The following is a 23,675-nucleotide window of genomic DNA, read 5'->3' on the forward strand; positions in this document are numbered from 1 at the left end:
AGCGTTGTTTTAGTTGAATTCCCTGTTAAGTTGGTTTATTGATTGTTGATCACCTTTTTTAGCTGCTTGTGGGAATACTTTGTATTATTTGTGCTCCTCTTCACTAGTGTACCTTTCCAGTTCCTGTTTATAAATATGGACACAGAATGATCGCTGATTCTGTACAGGTGATCAGCAGGTCCAGGTGATCAGCAGGTCCAGGCCAGAAATCATTGACCTGGACCTGATAATCAGCTTGTGTTGTACTGAATGACAGCACAGTCAGGGCGGTGGGCTCACACGTGTACATGTACTGTATGTGATCTGGAACAGAGGGGCTGCCCTGCCGCAGTATAAGTGTGGTGGTCGGTCCTGAACTGGGTAAAGTCAGATTGTTTGCCGATGATCTTTTACTTACTTTGGTCCAACCCAACACCTCCCTGCCAGTCCTATTCTCTGTACTCCATACATTTCCCTTTCCTCTATAAAACAGAATGATAGTTTCCTTGGCCCACCCCCTACCTGGATTATTTGGGCATTCATCTCCCTCGCTCGTACAACACACTCCATGAGGCCAACTACATCCCCACTTTCAAATACTTGAGAGTCCTACTTCTGTCCTGGACTCATCTTCACCTCTCCTGGATAGGGAGGATCAGCGATGGAAAAGTGGCAATTTTACCAAAACTCCTTTACTTGTTCTGTACTCTTCCCCATCCCCACCCCCACCGATCCCCATCTCCTCCTATACTCTGAAATCTTTTTTAAAATCAGGTCTTGTGATTCAACTGAGCAGACAAAGGGCCACAAATCCCAAGACATGCTATGTATATACATAAGGAACAAGGAGGTTTGGGTGTTCCAAATGTTACTAAATATTTCTTGGTGCCCAGATTACCCCACTAACCCCCCTTTACACCACAATACATGGCTCCTTATGGGCTGACTTAGAAGCATTGCTCTGTTCTCAAACTTCTCACCATTCACTCCCATGGAGTCCTCCTAAATCCAGACCTACGTCTATCAGCCTCTTGATGGGTCACACACTCTGCACCTGGAACTCTGATAAATATTCCAGCAACTTCATATCCCCTCACTTGCCTCTCTGTCCTCTTTTGGGCGATCCTAAAATGGTTACAAACATTACTAATCTGCGCTCCCCCCGGAACCCTTGGTACATCTTAATGCATTTGCAGCCCCCAGGCCTCACAAGTTCCCAATATAATTGTCACACATTCCATACCCTGGACTTTGTCTGCCCTTGTACTACATAGCTGGGGGGAGATCTAGAGGAGATTGTCCAATCAGATTGTATAGGAAGGTATTATAATGAGGGAGGTGTGGTCCCGAGTGGTGAACACGCCCTGTCACACCCCCTTCTGTGATGCAACAAGGAAGTGAAGGCTTCTGGGAAGTGGCCTACAGGAAGTGAATGGTGAGATATCATGGACAGGAAATGATGCAATCTGAAAATCCGTTCCAACGATCCAATAAACTGACAGACAAGTGATGGTCCTGTGGGTGAGGGGAGAGGAAAGCCCATCGGGACGGCCGGGCCAGAGACGGCATCAGAGAACGCTTCTGTGTATTATGGGAGGGAAATTCTGCCCGAAAAGGGGAACTTCTCCTTTAAGTATGGACCAAACTGGTCACGTCTGGGTGAATGGCGGTCCATTCATTCAACAATTTATAGACTCAGCCAATCACAGGGCAGGACTCCATTGTTATTCTTCTCCTGATATCAATGGCCAACCCGGTCCCACACTTCATCCATGTCTTTGGGGACCTCTGATCTCCTTATGAACTGTTCCTTCCATGATGAAGATCAGCCATGGAGTATATCTGAGGTGTATATCAGGGTGTGCTTCTTCCCCACATGAGAGCTGGGATGTCCAGCAACATTCATCTAGAAGACATTTCCCGCACTCAAGGCACTAATACACCTCCAGGGTTGTGTGGGACCCCTGATGTACAGGAAGACAGGACTTCAGTGAGGAACATTTCCCTCACTCAGGACAGGAAAGTGGCTTCTCCGTGTGAGATTTCTTATGCCTGGAAAGATTGAAGCTCCTTGAAAAACATTTCCCAAACTCAGGATAGGAATACGGCTTCTCCCCCGTGTGACATCTCTGATGTGTAACAAGTGCTGATTTATATATGAAACATTTACTGCACACAGGACAGGAATACAGCTTTTCCCCCATGTGAGATCTCTGATGTGTGTACAGATCAGACTTCTGTGAAAAACATTTCCCACACTGAGAACAGGAAAGTGGCTTCTCCCCCATGTGAGATCTCTGATGTTTGGAAAGACTGGACTTCTCTGAAAAACATTTCCCGCACTCAGGACAGGAATATGGCTTCTCCCCCGTGTGAAATTTCTGATGGCTGTAAAGATGAGACTTCACTAAAAAACATTTCCCGCACTCAGGACAGGAATACGGCTTATCCCCCATGTGAGATCTCTGATGTTTGTAAAGACTAGACTTGTCTGAAAAACATTTCCCACACTCAGGACAGGAATACGGCTTCTCCCCTGTGTGAGATCTCTGATGTACATAAAGATTAGACTTCTGTGTAAAACATTTCCCGCACTCAGGACAGGAAAATGGCTTTTCACCCGTGTGAGATCTCTGATGTCTGGAAAGAATGGACTTGCATGAAAAGCATTTCCAGCACTGAGGACAGGAATACGGCTTCTCCCCCGTGTGAGATCTCTGATGTCTGTAAAGACTGGATTTTTGTGAAAAACATTTCCCACACTCAGGACAGGAATATGGCTTTTCCCCCGTGTGAGATCTCTGATGTGTGTAAAGATTGGGTTTCTGTGAAAAACATTTCCCGCACTCATGACAGGAATATATTTTTTCTCCTGTGTGCAGCCTTTGATGTGTGACAAGATGTGATTTTAATACAAAACATTTCCCGCACTCAGCACAGGAATATGGCTTCTCACCTGTGTGAGATCTTTTATGCCTATTAAGATTGGATTTATAACGGAAACATTTCCCGCACTCAGTACAGGAGAACCTCTTCCCTGTTGGAAGGCCGGCCCGGTCCCGCACAGTCTGAGGTTCCTCAAGATACGAGGAAACTGATGGTCCATCTACACTGGGTGGTGCCGGATGGACATTGGAGGGAGCCGGGTTTTCTCCTGGACTATACTGTGTGATGTCCTCATCTTCTACTTTCCAGTCTGGAGACAAAGTGAGACAATCCTCGGAGGTTTTCCTCATCTCCCGGCCATGGACTAAAATACAAAGACAAAGAGGATTACTAGACAGGAGCTGATTGGTTCCCCCAAACCAGGACTCCGCCCACATCAGGCAGCTTGGTCTCTGAGGAGCTTACAATTCCACCCTCAAGGGAACTAGGAAATGGCTCCTCTGATCTCCTACCAGGTCATTTATTTATTCATGGACCTTAGTCAGAGAGTGAGGAAACAACCAGAACTGTCTTTTATAGGAGGGACAGTGATGAGGGGATTATAGGACGAGGGTCCCCACCCCCTCTATCACTCATCGCCATCTTCCCAACACAAGAAGTACTGCACTTCCTTGTTTAGTCCATGATTTAGTCATGAAGAACAGCGGGGCTGAGCCCCACCAGAGGTCAGAGAGTGAGGATGGGGGAGAACAACCAAGATGAAAACTGGACTGATCCTGAAGACCACCATCATTGGGGTATTGACTCCTCCCTCATTATCACTTTCTGTTTAAGGGTCCAAAGTTGGAGGATGTTATCACATTATTATCACCATGTAAAAGTCTGTGCTCCAATCACATCATCCGATATAAAATGTCCAGCTGGGAGGAAATGGGGGAAACAAAAGAGAATCCATATTATGTGTATATATAGCAGTGGGGGGAGGGGGGAGAGCAGAAGTCAGAAGTATGTAATGTACAACATAGAGTATATAGTGCAGGGGTCAGGAGTATGTAATGTACAACATAGAGTATATAGTGCAGGGGTCAGGAGTATGTAATGTACAACATAGAGTATATGGTGCAGGGGTCAGGAGTATGGAATGTACAACATAGAGTATATAGTGCAGGGGTCATGAGTATGTAATGTACAACATGGAGTATATAGTGCAGGGGTCAGGAGTATGTAATGTACAACAGAGTATATAGTGCAGGGGTCAGGAGTATGTAATGTACAACACAGAGTATATAGTGCAGGGGTCAGGAGTATGTAATGTACAACATAGAGTATATAGTGCATGGGTCAGGAGTATGTAATGTACAACATAGAGTATATAATGCAGGGGTCAGGAGTATGTAATGTACAACATAGAGTATATAGTGCAGGGGTCAGGAGTATGTAATGTACAACATAGAGTATATAGTGCAGGGGTCAGGAGTATGTAATGTATAACATGGAGTATATAGTGCAGGGGTCAGGAGTATGTAATGTACAACATAGAGTATATAGTGCAGGGGTCAGGAGGATGTAATGTACAACATAGAGTATATAGTGCAGGGGTCAGGAGTATGTAATGTATAACAGAGTATATAGTGCAGGAGTCAGGGGTATGTAATGTACAACATAGAGTATATAGTGCAGGGGTCAGGAGTATGTAATATACAACATAGAGTATATAGTGCAGGGGTCAGGAGTATGTAATGTACAACATGGAGTATATAGTGCAGGGGTCAGGAGTATGTAATGTACAACATGGAGTATATAGTGCAAGGGTCAGGAGTATGTAATGTACAACATAGAGTATATAGTGCAGGGGTCAGGAGTATGTAATGTACAACATAGAGTATATAGTGCAGGGGTCAGGAGTATGTAATGTACAACATGGAGTATATAGTGCAAGGGTCAGGAGTATGTAATGTACAACATAGAGTATATAGTGCAGGGGTCAGGAGTATGTAATGTACAACATAGAGTATATAATGCAGGGGTCAGGAGGATGTAATGTACAACATGGAGTATATAATGCAGGGGTCAGGAGTATGTAATGTACAACATAGAGTATATAGTGCAGGGGTCAGGAGTATGTAATGTACAACATGGAGTATATAGTGCAGGGGTCAGGAGTATGTAATGTACAACATAGAGTATATAGTGCAGGGGTCAGGAGTATGTAATGTACAACATGGAGTATATAGTGCAGGGGTCAGGAGTATGTAATGTACAACATGGAGTATATAGTGCAGGGGTCAGGAGTATGTAATGTACAACATGGAGTATATAGTGCAAGGGTCAGGAGTATGTAATGTACAACATAGAGTATATAGTGCAGGGGTCAGGAGTATGTAATGTACAACATAGAGTATATAATGCAGGGGTCAGGAGGATGTAATGTACAACATGGAGTATATAGTGCAGGGGACAGGAGTATGGAATGTACAACATGGAGTATATAGTGCAGGGGTCAGGAGTATGTAATGTACAACATAGAGTATATAGTGCAGGGGTCAGGAGTATGTAATGTACAACATAGAGTATATAGTGCAGGGGTCAGGAGTATGTAATGTATAAGATAGAGTATATAGTGCAGGGGTCAGGAGTATGTAATGTACAACATAGAGTATATAGTGCAGGGGTCAGGAGTATGTAATGTACAACATGGAGTATATAGTGCAGGGGTCAGGAGTATGTAATGTACAACATGGAGTATATAGTGCAAGGGTCAGGAGTATGTAATGTACAACATAGAGTATATAGTGCAGGGGTCAGGAGTATGTAATGTACAACATAGAGTATATAATGCAGGGGTCAGGAGGATGTAATGTACAACATGGAGTATATAGTGCAGGGGACAGGAGTATGGAATGTACAACATGGAGTATATAGTGCAGGGGTCAGGAGTATGTAATGTACAACATAGAGTATATAGTGCAGGGGTCAGGAGTATGTAATGTACAACATAGAGTATATAGTGCAGGGGTCAGGAGTATGTAATGTATAAGATAGAGTATATAGTGCAGGGGTCAGGAGTATGTAATGTACAACAGAGTATATAGTGCAGGGGTCAGGACTATGTAATGTATAACACAGAGTATAAACTGTAAGGGTGATGATTGTCCATTTGAAGGCCAGGCCTTTTTTGAAGTAAAAATCAGTATTTTTTGCTGTGAAATTACTTAGAAGCATAAAACATATCAAAGACGCCGCTTTAAAAGCCTTTCCAGGTTACCAGTTTGGAGTTACAGAGGAGGTCTGGTGATGGAATTCTCTCCCTCTGATGATTGTGGCAATACCTCAAGTGTGGGACAATCTCTGTATACGTACCAATGGAGGACTGATGCCTGGGTTTGCCTTTGCACACAAGAACGGTGGGACGGGAACTTTACATTTTGTTTCCTAATTTTTAACCTATTTCTTTAATTTTGAATCACTTTATTGCTGACACTAGGAATGTAAACATCCTTTGTGACAACAATAGACAGTGACAGGTACTCTTTATGGAGAGATCTGGGGTCTATTAGACCCTGGATGTTTCCTCTGCCCTGGCAAGCATTGATGTGGTCAGATACTTTCCAAATTTCAAAATGGCGCCATTTACAAGTGAGATAATGTAAGAGTGAGGACTACATAATGTACAATAAAATCATATAATAAAGGGTCAGGACTCATAATATTGTATTCAGTAATCAGTGGAAGATGAAATGTTTACTGTAGACAAGTTGCAGAGATCCCACACCGCTGCCTCCCATCTCCTGAGACTGCACTCAGTGACTTGGGTCTGAGACACTACAGACATATCCCTCCACCCGGCACAGCCAGCAGACCACAGAGCAAGGAACCCTGGAGGAGTCAGGCACAAGGCAGGAGACCCCAGTCACATGTCCTGGGTGCTACATTATGCAATGCTTAGAGTAAAAATCAACATTTTTCTGCCGGCTGAACCCCAGAATCTCCATAAATCCAGTCTAGAGACATAAATTGTGTCTGCAGCACAGAGAAGGAAGATTATCCGAGAGAAATCCAGGAATACAGGACGGGAAACACAGCTCAGGAAAGTGACCAGGGGATTACAGGCTGATATCACCCAGTCCCCGCCCTACTCTGGACCAATCAGTGAGCAGTATGGGTGGAGGAATGGATTTAGTGTTCATGACCCACCTGTGCTGATCTCTGTAGGAGTGTCCTCCTCTATAAATGTCCCCGTTATTCCATCCTCCTCCATAGACTGCTGATCATCCCTCACATACGCCTCTTCTTCTTCTGCTTTCACCTCAACTTTTATATCGATCAGATCTTCAACCTAAACCAACGGAAGAAAAGAAAATATCATCTGTACGACAGAAGCATTAATATTGTTGCATCACATAAAAAATCCACACATGTCTCTAGGAGTCCATGCTCTGGATGCTCTGTCCCACCAACCTTGTAATGGTGAGGGATGGTGTGACCTTCCTGTGTGGAATCCCGGGAATACAGAGGACGGGGACATCTCTCTGGTGGGTTCCTGGTATTAGGTGGCTCCATCATATCCTTGTGTCCTTCTGAAAACTCCTCCATCACTCCATACTCCTCATCCTCCTCTTTATACTCTTCTTTAACATCAATATTATCATCCCCGAGGATTCCACTCTGAAAGATATAATAAAACATTCATTGTAACAAACATGCTGTGTATAAATCACAACTACCAATAATTGTCATCATCTACCTGATGATGGTGAGGGATGGTGTGACCTTCCTGTGTGGAATCCCGGGAATACAGAGGACGGGGACATCTCTCTGGTGGGTTCCCATGACTGGATCCATCTGTAGGAAACACACACACTGACTGAATCCATTGTTTCTATGTGTTTATCAGATGATGGGGGATCTAGGTGGATCCTCCGTACTGCTCTCTCCTTTACAATAAAGTCTCCTCTTACCCGGTGATGTGAGGGGCGGCTGATTGTCCATCATGACGTCCTTGTAGAGATCCTTGTGTCCTTCTAAATACTCCCACTCCTCCATGGAGAAATAGACAGTGACACCCTGACACCTTATAGGAACCTGACACACACAATGATACAGTCACCATCCAGACACATCCCTTGTCTGTTACTGGAGAATGTCCCAGAATTCCCGGCACCGCTCACCTCTCCTGTCAGCAGCTCCATCATCTTCTTGGTGACTTCTAGAATCTTCTGCATGTTGTGTCTCTCAGGGTTTAGGGAGTCACATGGAGGCACTGTGATGGTCATATGATCACCTGACTTCAGAAGAGGAAATCTCTGTATTGAGGAACCAATAGGAATATCATGTTAGACTCCCAGAATCCTCCTCACCTCTCCGGTCAGGTCTGTGTTTTATTAATAGAGATAAGTGATGTCATGTGACCTCCCAGAATCCTCCTCACCTCTCCGGTCAGGTCTGTATTTTATTAATAAAGAGTGATGTCATGTGACCTCCTAGAATCCTCCTTACCTCTCCAGTCAGGTCTGTGTTTTATTAATAGAGATGAGAGTGATGTCATGTGACCTCCCAGAATCCTCCTCACCTCTCCGGTCAGGTCTGTGGTTTATTAATAGAGATAAGAGTGATGTCATGTGACCTCCCAGAATCCTCCTCACCTCTCCGGTCAGCAGGTAGATGATCTCCAGGGTGAGGTTTAGTATCTTCTCAGTCATGTGACTCCGGTCCTCCTCCATCCTCATTGGTGCCATCATGTGATCTATACAGGTCTCCTTGTAGACGGATAACTTTGGGAAATGAAAGTAAGAATGATTTGGATGGTATTGGTCACACAATAATAGGATGTGGATGTGAGGGGGGAATAGGAGGGTTGCTGGACATTTAAGGACTACTCCCCCCATGGGAAGACATTTAGTCAGGACTGTTTAGGGTTTACTGAATCTTCAAGGTCCCGGGACCCTCTTGACCTGCTGCATCAGAAATCCCCTTTTCTCTGTTGGGTTTGTTTGGTCTCTGAACTGGTTTTGATGAGTTTTAGATCTGCAGACAAGGAATGATAAATCTGATCCTTCCTATGACTTGTTTGCTCTGAGGCAGTGCTGTGAGGTCAATGTCGGATCATCAAGATGTCCAGGAAGGGGAACTTGCTGATTTTTGGCCAGAGTTGCTTGATAATCAGGATAATTGGCAGAACTACGGCTGCAAGGCTCCAATCTCCGGCACCCTGCTGACAGGAGTGATGTCACTGTCACTCTCTTCAGTAAGAGAAGGGATTGGGTAGCAGGAGGATGGTGCTGGTGGAGTAGAGAGCTGTGGGGGAGGAGTCTGTTCTCATCTCTTCTATGTGTGGGTAGGAGGAGGACAGCAGGGGGAAGGGTTTGATCTCTTAGTTGCCAAGTATTCTGACATTTCCAGGACATTGTACAGAGTGGCAGTGGATTTTTGAGGTTCTGAATTCTAGTACCGGCACTGCCAGATTCTGTGGTATGGGAAGGTATTGGACTGTCCGCCCATTAATCATTAATGCTATGCAAACAGACCTCCCCAAGGACCAAGTGTCCTTCTTTGTTCTATTTTGTGTCTTGCAATATAATTCTTGACCAGTGAGATGGTGAGGTGAAGACTCCCTACATGTGCTGGCAGAGAGTTCTTTAAGGAGGTCAGAAAAGTAAGTGAAGGTGGGGTGGGAGGACCATCAGAGACCAAGAGTTCCTATGAGCCCTAAAGCCCCCTCTTACCTCAGAGCCTTGCAGCCTGAATACCCCCTCAGAGGCCCCCACAGCTTCCAGCCCTACTAACCTCTCAGAGTTGTTCAGCCCTATTACTTCCTAACAGACTCCAAAAGTTCTTCAGCTACTCCTCCTCCTCAGAGGTCCCAGAGTCCTTCAGATGCAGGAAACCCTCAGAGGATCCAGAGTTCTTTAGTCCCACTACCTCCTCAGAGACCCCTCAGCTCCTCTTCTTCCCTCAGACCCCTCAGTATTTCCCTCCCTCTGACACCAATGATGGAACATATTCTTCATGGCCGGCTGGGGAATGTTTTCTTCCTCCTTCCCAGCAATGTAAGGGGCTCTATGCTCCATACTCCTGACCCCGGCACTCCATCATTGTGTTGGCTGCATAGTGTAATGATTGCCCATTGGCTGCCTGTGTAGTGTCATCATTGCCCTTTGTAGGCCATGTATGGTCAGGATGGTCCTTGTCTTGTCTATTTATTGTCAGTGCTGTTTGTTTAGAGGACCATATTACTAGAATTTATCTCCACAATGAGGAGAATGTTCCGGCCCCGGAAGTGGGGGAATGTTCTGCCCCTGAAGGGGTTCATCTGGGTTCCCACACTATATATGTGTGTATCATCATCTGCTGGAGATAAAAGACGTCACAGTGACTATGGAGGAAGAGGACGGACATGACTATGGAGGAAGAGGACGGACGTGACTATGGAGGAAGAGGACGGACATGACGATGGAGGAAGAGGACGGATGTGACTGTGGAGGAAGAGGACGGACGGACGTGACTATGGAGGAAGAGGACGGACGTGACTATGGAGGAAGAGGACGGATGTGACTATGGAGCAAGAGGATGGACGTGACTATGGAGGAAGAGGATGGACGTGACTATGGAGGAAGAGGACGGACGTGACTATGGAGGAAGAGGACGGATGTGACTATGGAGGAAGAGAATGGACATGACTATGGAGGAAGAGGACGGACGTGACTATGGAGGAAGAGGACGGACGTGACTATTGAGGAAGAGGACGGACATGACGGGGGGTTACTGGGTGTAAATTGGAAATAGCATCTTATTACCTCCTCTGCTGCCACTTCTGGTAACGGCTCCTTTCTACTTCAAAACCACTTGGAACTTCCTGCCTGACATCACTTCCTGTCTGTACCTGAAATCACTTCCTGTCTGTCTTCCATAGAGACTTCCTGTCTGGGTAGAAGTGTAGAAGTGAGATCCCCACCTTGAGGAGCTCAGAGGAACTGCAGCCCTGAGAAACATCTGTAAGGCTCTGTTCACAGCTTTGTAGTTTGCTTTTTGTTCTTTTTGCAGTTCATTTTGCGTTTTTTTATGTGTTTTTGATATGTTTGTAAGGGAGAATGTCACCAGCACACCGAGGATCACCAATATGGGTCCAAAAGTTTTAATGAACGATCACATAGTTACTGCAAGGCAATGTTTTGGAGCCTCGCAGGACCCCTTCATCAGGCATGTGACGGAGGAGTCCTGCGAGTCTCCGAAACATTGCCTTGCTGTAACTATGTGATCATTTGTTAAAACTTTTGGACCCATATTGGTGATCCTCGGTGTGCTGGTGACATTCTCCCTTACTGATTCTGTTTGGTTCCAACCAAACCATTTTTAATGCAGGAACGTGTGCATTAATTGTACACTTGCATGTTGATACGTTTGTGATACCTTTGTGGTACATTGTGTGTTTTGTTCAGTTTTTTTTTTCCAAAGTCAAATTTTTTTATTTGCTGGGCAGAATAAAAATGCACAACCATGCATTTCAGCAAATTCTCCATTGAACTCTGTTGTAGCAAAAATGCTTCATTTTGCTTTTTAAAAAGTCCCTGACCCTTTCCAAAAACACAGCAGCTCAAAAAAGCTTAGATGTGAATGTGTCCCATAGGAAACCATATTTAATGGACTGGAGTGTTTTTCTGAAAACAAAAAGTACTAAAAAACGTATTGGTGTGAACAGCCTGAATAATCACTCCTGTAAAATATCTGCCTTACACAGCTACCAGGGAAACTCAAATATAACACAAGATAAGGAAGAAAATATAATTCTAGCTCTTATGGAACCAACACTTTAACAAAGATATTTTATTACATATAGAAAATACATTAAAACAGATTCCCTCTGAAATCAATCTTTTTGGTAAAGAAAATGTAAAATTATTCTTTAAAGCAGGGCTTGAAAAAGCCGCTCGCCCGCTCGCCAAACACGAAGGGAAATCCTTGTGTGGCGAGCACAGATGGAGCTCCAAGCCTCATTGTGAAGCCGAGTTCCGGTTTCCGACTTCTTCTTCAACACCGCCATTACACTGGCAGCGCCGCTGAGGGGACAGGTGCAGGAGAGGTCTGCTCTCCTCCACTGAGAGGAGACACCTGCTCTCCACCACCACGGGAGACTCGAGGAGAGGTCCGCTCTCCCCCTCCACGGGGGACACGAGGAGAGGCCCACTCTGCACTGCCTTGGGGGACACGAGGCCCACTCTCCACCACGTTTGAGGACACGAGGCCCGCTCTGCACTGCCTTGGGGGACACGAGGCCCACTCTCCACCACATTTGGGGACACGAGGCCCACTCTCCACCACGTTTGGGGACATGAGGCCCACTCTCCACCGCCTTAAGAGACACGAGGCCCGCTCTCCACCACCTTGGGGGACACTAGGCCTGCTCTACACTGCCTTGGGGGACACAAGGCCTGCTCTACACCGACTTGGGGGACATGAGGCCCGCTCTACACCACCTTTGGTGACACGAGGCCCGCTCTCCACTGCCTTGGGGGACATGAGGCCTGCTCTCCACTGCCTTGGGGGACGAGGCCCACTTTCTACCACCTTGGGGGACACGAGGCCTGCTCAACACCACCTTGGGGGACATGGAGCCCGCTCTACACCACCTTGGGGCACATGGAGCATGCTCTACACCGCCTTGGGGCACATGGAGCCCGCTCTACACCACCTTGGGGCACATGGAGCATGCTCTACACCGCCTTGGGGCACATGGAGCATGCTCTACACCGCCTTGGGGCACATGGAGCATGCTCTACACCACCTTGGGGGACATGAGGCCTGCTCTACACCGCCTTGAGGGACACGAGGAGAGGCCTGCTCTACACTGCCTTGGGGGACACGAGGAGATGCCCGCTCTACACCGACATGGGGGACACTTGAAGGAGAGACCCACCAACACTGCACATCCCTACACCCGCCAGCTTAAGGTAAATGACATTAACTAAATTTACATTTTTTTAAAAGAGACTTTAGTTACTAAAGATGCAGGAGATAAACAAAAAAATACAAAATGTTCACTGCAGGTTTAAAGCTGTAAAACTTGATATTTTGATTGCCCCCTATTGCTATTAAGCTATTGCTGTGATGTTTAAATTGACATAATAAAGCTTTGTTATAATTGCAGTTTTTTATATTTTGGACTCTTTATTCTAAAGAAAAATGTAATTTCATAAGCTTTAAGGGGGTGTGGTTGGGGGCAGGGCTAGGGGCGGGGTTGGGGGACAGGCCAGGTGTTGGTTGGAGGCGGACCTGGGCAAGGTTAGGTGGGGCAACTAGTGGAGAGTAAGGTTTTTGCCTGGCTAGTAGGTCTAGACTCAAAATTTTAAGCCCTGCTTTAAAGTATAAAGATATACATCAATCCTCTCAATGAAAATGTTAAACATAAAGTACAGGGATAGAACAATCCTCAGAAGGGAACATGTAGGATGACAGGAAAGGCTCCTGACTGGTGAGATCCTCCAAACATAATGATGACATCCATGAACTGGAGCGAGCTCGTTGGGGTGATAAAGCCAATCTGGAAACACTGTGTAGACGTTCTCCAAGAACTCAGCACACTCCAGGTGTGGAGAAAGTCTCCAGGTGGGTTTAGCCTGTCATTTATCATAGATACAAACACACTGTAACCGGGATGGATCACTCTGCCATTTGCTCTCTTTTTTAGTCTGCTGGCATAGCTGTGTCCAAATTTGATAGATCTGTACCTATGATCCGCTGTGCTTTATTTCTCCTCCCGAGACCGACACTTCCTATCCTCCACCCTACAGCCATCATACTACACTGCAGTGTGGATGGGAAGAATACTCTCCATGGTGCAATGATAGAAATGGACCAGAATTCCTGGAGACCAAAACACCAATCATATGAATGTGGAACTCTTTGGAGTAATCCTCTTTGGACATACTGCAAAAAGTTCTGCAATGCCTTCTCTTCTCACCTTGGAACTCCTATCTGAAGATATCCGCCTGTAAACTTGTACACAAAGGGCATTTACTCTGTCAAAGATCTGCTGAACAACACTTACATAAGAACGTTTCAGGATCCCAGAGTCACTTATTTTCTGGACCAGGAAGACTTCTACAAATTCCTCAGAATTAGACATATGCTACCTCACCTGCACTGGTGTGAGAACACTCAGCCCATGGGCCTCATAACACTCTTCAACAGCTCTACACCTTCCAGCTCCCATCTCTCTACCTTCTACCACCTACTCCAAAAACAAACTCATACAACCAATCTCCCAACGATGGAATTCTGGAACTCTAATTCTCTATCTTTTGAAAAAACAAACAATATTTTCTCATTTCTGTTATAAAAAATATCCAATTAAGTCAAATTTCATCATAAATTTAGGTCAAAATGTATTTGGTCTTTGGTAAAACAAAAATCCAAATAACTGCATATTAATTGGTTTGTGTGAAAGTTATAGAACTACAAACTATGGGATAGATAATGGAATTTACACAGCTTTTACTTTCTGACTGCCATCACATTTCTTGAGGTGCTAAAATACTGGGGTAATACAAACACCCCCAAATTAGCCCTTTTCGGAAAGAAGACACCCTAAGCTATCTGCTGAGAGGCATGTTGAGTCCATGAAAGATTTTTTTTTTTCCTTTTTTTTCTCTTACACAAAATTGTCACTTAAATGACATATTGCTCACACAAGCCATGGGTAAATGTGGAATTACACCCCAAAATACATTCTGCTACTTCTACCGAGTATGGGGGTACCACAAGTGTGAGAGGCTTTTTGGGAGCCTAGCCACATACAGGAGCCTGAAATCCAATGACCACTTTGAAAGCCTTAAAGTGCATAACTTCCTCATTTCACTTCCTCACTACCTATCACAGTTTCGGAGGCCCTGAAATACCAGGATAGCGCCAACCCTGACCCCATATCTGGCACGCTTGCTGGGGAACAATTGTTTGAATGCAAGGTTACCATAAAAATTAATGAGGGACTCATCAATGCAGATTTTTTGCTGGGGAGTATAGACATCTGCACATTTTTGGTTGAGGTGATTTATGAAGGGCCTAATTTTGTGGAGTCAGTAAAATTCAGGGTCACCCCGAGGAGATGTCGTTGAAGTGCATAAAATGCAATATCTTCTCATATCTATGCCTGGCCATGGCAGCAGAGAACACGGCATATGATGAATCGGGTCTGCGGACCAATACAACCACAATTCATTTTTCTTAGTAATACTCATGTTGAGGGTTAGGTCCAAAAAAACCTTAAATTTGGAAAACGTATTAGGTTTCCATTCAAATAGTCTGGTAAGGTTTGAACTTGGGTTGGTGGCGATAAACTGATTTATACATTGATTTAATCCACAATTAATGCATACAGATCTTCCATGAAAAACCGCTCCAAAAAATCAAGGGGAGTATTTAAATTGGCTGTTTCCACCTGAATTCCAGGTTGGGCAGTGAATGGAGGAAGTATGGGAGCTGCAGAATTTGTGGGCTGCCAATTGGGATTTGCAAGCACATCCAGAAGGATACTAGGGGCTCTATGAGCTTGTGTGTGAATTCTTGGTGGCTGCGGGACAATACTTGTGTTCGCCACCGCACCAGCTTGTACTGCACTTTTGGGACTTGCCATGTCACCAAGTGATACTGCAGTGCTGGTATGTATAAGACCAGGATGTACTAGGCCGCTGGTGCTCACCAGTTCACCAAAAGGTAGTGCGGCACTAGTACTGGCACTCTGCTGCATATGAGTCATCATGCAGTTGTACCACCTCAGCACCCTGGGAATGGGGTCGGGTATACCTGACCTTAACAGGGACCTCTTCCTCATCGTCTGAGTGATCTGTCAGGGTGCTGCTGCTGTCTGCAGGTTCGTGTTCTGAGGCTGATTGTATCAGTGAATCTTCCCCTTCACTCTCACCTGACATGCTCAGAATCCTGGAGGCCTCTTCACTACTGTACCTTTTGTTGGACATTTTGGCCACTAAATGTATAGGTACCTGGTGCGACTCACGGGAAAAAGAGCACCTGGCTGTCGAGGACTTTTTGATTTTGCAAACACTGCGGTTTTGTGTGCAATGTATCAAGTGACAGTGACCTACTGACACTGCACTTGCTGGGGAAGAAAGGGGGGTAAGCATAGGGGCTAAATGCAGGTGCTGGCAGGTGTGTGAACGCTGGTATAGTGCTGATCTAATCAAAGATATTGATCCATTCAGACACTAAACTAGCAATGGAGGTTTATTGTATATGAGCATCTTCCTGGCAATCAAGGGGTTAAATGTGATGACTGGTGTAGTGACGGGCAATCTGACACTATCTGGTAGGGGCGCTAACTGACACTAACGCTATGTGAAGTCGCTGGTGACACTAATACAGTGATCAGCAAAAAATCTGTACACTGTACTAATGACACTGGTGACAGGGCAGTGAAGGGGTTAACTGGGGGGCGATCAAGGGCTTAAATGAGTCCTAAATGTGATTTTACTGTGTGTGTGCAGTGTGTGGATCTGCTTTCTTCTCTCTCTGGGATGGAATGCGCTCAGAGAGAGAAGATTTCATCATTTCCTGTACCTGTGTAATGTAAACACAGGTACAGGAAGATCTCTGATAGGGCAGGGATCGATCATCAGATCCGAACATCACTGGCCTGAACATGATGATTGGTCAGGAACTGAATCACGGCAATGGCAGGTTGGTGCATGCACACACGTCCCCGGTCACCGCGGGAGCATGAACCATATATATACATGATTTTGTGCAGAGAGTCTGCCCTGTAGAAGTATTTCTGCTATGGGGAGACTTAAAGCAGTTAAGGAAAGCTTGGCGCTGTATTTCTATTTATTGACATTTTTGCACATTTATATGAGTATGTTCAGGTGTGGGCAGAGTTGTTTTAGTTGAATTCACTGTTAAGTTGGTTTATTGATTGTTTTCACCTTTTTTAGCTGCTTGTGGGAATACTTTGTATTATTTGTGCTCCTCTTCACTAGTGTACCTTTCCAGTTCCTGTGTTTATAAATATGGACACAGAATGATCTCTGATTCTGTACAGGTGATCAGCAGGTCCAGGTGATCAGAAGGTCCATACCAGAAATCATTGGCCTGGACCTGATAATCGGCTTGTGGTGTACTGAATGACAGCACAGTCAGGGCGGTGGGATCACACGTGTACATGTACTGTATGTGATCTGGAGAAGCGGGACGGCCCTGCCGCAGTATAAGTGTGGTGGTCGGTCCTGAACTGGGTAAAGTCAGATTGTTTGCTGATGATCTTTTACTTACTTTGGTCCAACCCAACACCTCCCTGCCAGTCCTGTTCTCTGTACTCCATACATTTCCCTTTCCAATGCAGCGCTCGCCTCTGTAAAACAGAAATATAGTTTCCTTGGCCCACCTCCTACCTGGATTATTTGGGCATTCATCTCCCTCGCTCATACAACACACTCCATGAGGCCAACTACATCCCCACTTTCAAATACTTGAGAGTCCTACTTCTGTCCTGGACTCATCTTCACCTCTCCTGGATAGGGAGGATCAGTTCTGGGCCATAGATGGCAGGAGGGGTTGTTTTGTGTTTACACCTGCAGTTCCATTACTCCAGTCACTTTCCGGGTCGTTACCACCCCCCATTATTATCACTGTCCCAGCCCGTTCCATCTGTGTGAGGAGCTGAGTCTCCACCTCCTCATTAACACTGGGAGGCCTATAACAAACTCCAATGATGACCTTTGTAGTACCGCCCCCCATGTGCAGTTCCACCCATAATACTTCAGCCTCATCACACTCTCCATCAACTAGGTCCTCTTTCACACTCGCTCTGAGATCACTTCTCACACAGAGACAGACACCACCACCTTTCCTATTTCCCCCGTCTCTCCGAAAGAGAATCGAGCCAAGATTCAGCAATACCAATTCAATCCTAGTTCTCTTCATGCACCAAACCTTCCAACTCACCTATTGTGCTGGGCACACTTCTGGCATTGGGGAACAAACACTTTCATTCACTGACACCTTGTCCATTCACCGACACCTTGTCCATTCACCGACACCTTGTTCATTCACCGACACCTTGTCCATTCACTGACACCTTGTCCATTCACCGACACCTTGTTCACATGGATTTTCTGTAATTGTTTTACTTTAATACAAATGGTACCAATTCCACTGGTTTTAACATGGGAACCTTCTTATCTGCCACAGCCCTCCCCTCATCTTTCCCCATTCCACCCCTCAATAAGAACTGACCCCTGTCTGATCTGTCTACCCCGTTATAATCACTGATGTACAGGAAGACAGGACTTCAGTGAGGAACATTTCCCTCACTCAGGACAGAAATACAGCTTCTCCCCTGTGTGAGATCTCTGATGTCTGCAAAGACTGGACTTCACTGAAAAACATTTCCCACACTCAGGACAGGAATATGGCTTCTCCCCTGTGTGAGATCTTTGATGTGTGTGCAGACTGAACGTCTGCGAAAAACATTTCCCACACTCATGACAGGAATACGGCTTCTCCCCTGTGTGAGATTTCTGATGTCTGTAAAGATGGGACTTCTGTGAATAAAATTTCCCACACTCAGGACAGGAATACGGCTTCTCCCCTGTGTGAGATCTCTGATGTGTGTAAAGATTGGATTTCTGTGAAAAACATTTCCCACACTGCGGACAGGAATACAGCTTCTCCCCCGTGTGAGATATCTGATGTCTGTAAAGACTGGACTTCTGTGAAAAACATTTCCCGCACTCAGGACAGGAATAAGGCTTCTCCCCCATGTGAGATCTCTGATGGCTGCAAAGACTTGACTTCAGTGAAAAACATTTCCTGCACTCAGGACAAGAATACGGCTTCTCCCCTGTGTGAGATCTCTGATGCCTGTGAAGATGGGACTTCTGTGAATAACATTTCCCACACTCAGGACAGGAGAAGCTCTTCCCTGTTGGAAGGCCGGCCCGGTCCCGCACAGTCTGAGGTTCCTCAGGATACGAGGAATCCGATGGTCCATCTACACTGGGTGGTGCCGGATGGACATTGGAGGGAGCCGGGTTTTCTCCTGGACTATACTGTGTGATGTCCTCATCTTCTACTTTCCAGTCTGGAGACAAAGTGAGACAATCCTCGGAGGTTTTCCTCATCTCCCGGACATGGACTAAAATACAAAGACAAAGAGGATTACTAGACAGGAGCTGATTGGTTCCCCCAAACCAGGACTCCGCCCACATCAGGCAGCTTGGTCTCTGAGGAGCTTACAATTCCACCCTCAAGGGAACTAGGAAATGGCTCCTCTGATCTCCTACCAGGTCATTTCTTTATTCATGGACCTTAGTCAGAGAGTGAGGAAACAACCAGAACTGTCTTTTATAGGAGGGACAGTGATGAGGGTATTATAGGACGAGGGTCCCCACCCCCTCTATCACTCATCGCCATCTTCCCAACACAAGAAGTACTGCACTTCCTTATTTAGTCCATGATTTAGTCATGAAGAACAGCGGGGCTGAGCCCCACCAGAGGTCAGAGAGTGAGGATGGGGGGAGAACAACCAAGATGAAGACTGGACTGATCCTGAAGACCACCATCATTGGGGTATTGACTCCTCCCTCATTATCACTTTCTGTTTAAGGGTCCAAAGTTGGAGGATGTTATCACATTATTATCACCATGTAAAAGTCTGTGCTCCAATCACATCATCCGATATAAAATGTCCAGCTGGGAGGAAATGGGTGTAACAAAAGAGAATCCATATTATGTGTATATATAGCAGTGGGGGGAGGGGGGGAGCAGAAGTCAGGACTATGGAATGTACAACATAGAGTATATAGTGCAGGGGTCAGGAGTATGTAATGTACAACATAGAGTATATCGTGCAGGGGTCAGGAGTATGTAATGTACAACACAGAGTATATAGTGCAGGGGTCAGGAGTATGTAATGTACAACACAGAGTATATAGTGCAGGGGTCAGGAGTATGTAATGTACAACATAGAGTATATAGTGCAGGGGTCAGGAGGATGTAATGTACAACATAGAGTATATAGTGCAGGTGTCAGGAGTATGTAATGCACAGCAGAGTATATAGTGCAGGGGTCAGGAGTATTTCTCAGATTGGGGGGGCACAGTCACAGATGGGGTGCTGCTTTTGCGTGTGTTGTTTTTGAAGGATTGCTAAGACGCAGTTGAACACAGCAGTCTAATCATACCTTCCCTGCTTTTCACAGGTAAATGCTGCTATCTGCTCTCCACTATAAACTACAACAGCACATTGACTCCTTTTAATTTCAGAACAAATAGTGTATATATATATATTTGTCTGTTTGTGTTGATTAGTTCACACCTCTAGTTGCACCTTTTTTAATGACTGTGGCCTGTGTCTGGTCTGTGCTTGAGAATCATCCCCCCTATTCATGTGATCCTTATCAGTTACTAATTGGGGCGGAGATGAGTGCTCATTTGGCCATCTCCCTATAAATTTAGATCAGCTCATGGGGGCGCATAGTCACAGATGGGGCGCATAGTCACAGATGGGGTGCTGCTTTTGCATGAGTGCTGTTTTGATGGAGTGCGGAGACACAATTCAACACAGCAGTTGAATTAAAGCAGGAGAACTCAAGCAGCAGGAAGAAACAACAAGAAACTCTCCTGCATGATGGACAGACTGCGAGCAAACACCCTGGGAAACATCTCTTACAAGTCCGAGTCCTGTGGGGGAAAGGGTTCATCTCTAATACCTGTCTAAAATCTATTTCAATAATTCTGAAACATACTAACATCTCACAGATAGAGAACGTTGATGAAATCAATACGGAGTATTTACTCTGCTACTGTTTATACAAATTCTAATATGTCATGTCAACCTGCCCGAAATGTGTCATATCACGCCAGCTACAGATATTGGACTTTGATTTCTGCAAAATACAGTATTTTTATATAATAATACTTATTAGGATGAGATCATGTTATGAAATACGTTTAGCTAATGATGTTCTGATTGGTTGAATCGATATTGGTTGTAATAATCTGATTGGATGGAGAGACATCCTCCCTCCATAATTGTATTTAAATCCTTCTTTTGCTACCAATAAATGAGCATACTTAGAACCATCCTGCTTCTGCGGTCTGTCATTGTATGCTCCCAGAATTCCGAGGGGTCCTCCAGATCATCCCGGGGGCCAAATTAACCCCTTCCCAACAAGTCCCACTCCATGTACCTTTTATTATGTCCCCTCTACTCCTTTTCATATTACTTTCCTGCGTTCCCAAAATCTAACATCTTTACCCCTCTGCTCCACCCCAAAACCTGTACATCTCCCCCTCACTGCTACCATCTCCCTACTACTGCTCTCATCACCTCCTGCTGATACTTCACTCTCCTGCTGACCCAAACACCAGGACTGGAAGGCATGTGCGCTCATGTACATCCCGCTCCCATCTTACTTTCCTCACCCTCCTTCTCCTAACATCTGGGGGTATCTCCCCAAACCCTGGTCCTCCACTATCTCACCCCCACACCAGGCACCCTCCTTCTCCTAACCTCTGGGGATATCTCCCCAAACCCTGGTCCTCCACTATCTCACCCCTGCACCAGGCACCCTCCTTCTCCTAACCTCTGGGGATATCTCCCCAAACCCTGGTCCTCCACTATCTCACCCCCACACCAGGCATCCTCCTTCTCCTAACCTCTGGGGGTATCTCCCCAAACCCTGGTCCTCCACTATCTCTCCCTCACACCAGGCATCCTCCTTCTCCTAACCTCTGGGGATATCTCCCCAAACCCTGGTCCTCCACTATCTCACCCCCACACCAGGCACCCTCCTTCTCCTAACCTCTGGGGATCTCTCCCCCACACCAGGCATCCTCCTTCTTCTCCTAACCTCTGGGGATATCTCCCCAAACCCTGGTCCTCCACTATCTCACCCCCACACCAGGAACCCTCCTTCTCCTAACCTCTGGGGATATCTCCCCAAACCCTGGTCCTCCACTATCTCACCCCCACACCAGGCATCCTCCTTCTTCTCCTAATCTCTGGGGATATCTCCCCAAACCCTGGTCCTCCACTATCTCACCCCCACACCAGGCATCCTCCTTCTCCTAATCTCTGGGGTTATCTCCCCAAACCTTGGTCCTCCACTATCTCACCCCCACACCAGGCACCCTCCTTCTTCTAACCTCTGGGGATATCTCCACAAACCCTGGTCCTCCACTATCTCACCACCACACCAGGCACCCTCCTTCTCCTAACCTCTGGGGATATCTCCCCAAACCCTGGTCCTCCACTATCTCACCCCCACACCAGGCATCCTCCTTCTCCTAACCTCTGGGGATATCTCCCCAAACCCTGGTCCTCCAGTATTTCACCCCCACACCAGGCACCCTCTTTCCTCCAGGAATAGCTGCAATCCCCTCAATTTAATATTTGCCCCCGTGCTCCCAAAAACCACCCTCCCTTTTTCATGTGCGATCTGGAATGCCCGCTCTGTCTGTAATAATCTCACCTCTGTCCATGACCTTTTTGTCTCCCGCTCCCTTAACCTACTAACAATTACAGAAACCTGACTCCAAGCAGCAGATTCTGCTTCCACCGCAGCACTTTCCTATGGAGGCCTCCTCTGGACCCACTCACCCAGACCCAGTGGTCAGAAAGGTGGTGGGGTTGGTTTGCTTCTATCCTCACTGAGCACCTAAAAGGATCTAGATAACTTCCATTTTGTATTATGTACGCCATTTTAAGTATTAAGTTAGTTTTTTGTAGAGATATTAGAAGTTTAATGAAACTGTTTTCAGTTGTTCAAGGATGTATCAACAGAAGCTAACATGACCCTGACAATGTCTTTGTCTGGCTGTTATTCCAGAAAGTTAGCCAAAACAATTTGTACCAAGAAATGTATATGTTATGTTTCATGTAGTTAGCTCATGATGGAAAGTTACAGTTTTGAAACTCGCTCCCCCCTCCCTTATGATTATCTGTAGTCTATATAATCTTATTAATGTCTAATAAACTTTGAACATCTCTGAACATAAGCTGTCGTGATTTCCGTGTTCAAGGGGTGTTCCCAGAATTCTGCTGATAAACCAGGAATCTCTCCACAGACCGGGGGTCTCTGAGGGGAAAAGAAAATCATTCCTTTCAGCTGGGGGCTCAGCCCGGGATGACCACCCACCTCACTTGGTAAGTAAACCTTTTGTCTTTTTATGACTAAAAGCTCTTTCTTGCCCTGTGTTGAGGGAAGGTCTTGAATCATTCTGTATTGTCTATATAGACCCGTGATAACCTGTAGCTGCTTTTGGTAAAGCAGACTTAACTCTTTGGTAGAGTTACAAAATAGTGCACTATAAAAAAAGGTGTTTTGGTAAACACAGTTCTCTGGTAGAACACACTGTTTTTGGTAAAACAGTGAAGAGATAACTTTTGGGAAGTTATCAAGAGGTTAATAAGTCTGTGGAGCAGATTCTGGTTTATCTGTCTTTTGCTTTTTCTTTCTGTTGCGTAGAAGTATAAGATAATTTGTTGTGTGGAACAAAATAAGATTTGAAGGTAAAATTGTTTTATCCACTGTCTAAATATGGGTCAAGGAGGTAGTTACCCACCAGGTCCCCCAGAAAAGGGAGAAAATTGTAAGGATTATGTTGCTAGAGTTTGTGGAACGGACTATTATTTAATAAATCCCTGGGTGGATTGTATGGCAGGCTGGACAGAAGCTATGGGGAGTACAGACCCATTCCCAAGAAAGGGGGAGAAAACTGGTTAAAATGGTCACCGTATTGGGTTGATAATAGCAAGGGAAAGTTCAATTTGATTTTCTCTTTAAAACAAAAGAGGAAGTT

At 45.5% G+C, this 23,675-nt stretch overlaps 1 protein-coding gene across 1 annotated transcript in view; it reads right to left on the minus strand.

Annotated features, from left to right (window-relative positions):
• Positions 1–1,832: 1,832 nt before the first annotated feature.
• LOC149461948 (uncharacterized) overlaps positions 1,833–23,675 on the minus strand; it is an 80,577-nt gene continuing 58,734 nt past the window's right edge. Inside the window, exons 3-4 of the mRNA XM_089677761.1 lie at positions 18,199–18,767; positions 1,833–3,009 (exon numbers count right to left, since the gene is read on the minus strand). Of these exons, the coding sequence (XP_089533887.1) occupies positions 1,986–3,009; positions 18,199–18,767 (1,593 nt within the window). The 3' untranslated portion in view covers positions 1,833–1,985. The remainder of the gene's footprint in view (positions 3,010–18,198; positions 18,768–23,675) is intronic.

This window comes from Staurois parvus, unplaced genomic scaffold, assembly GCF_062004578.1.
Source record: "Staurois parvus isolate SC_StPar_1 unplaced genomic scaffold, SC_StPar_1.0 ptg000191l, whole genome shotgun sequence".
Classification (NCBI taxonomy): domain Eukaryota; kingdom Metazoa; phylum Chordata; class Amphibia; order Anura; family Ranidae; genus Staurois; species Staurois parvus.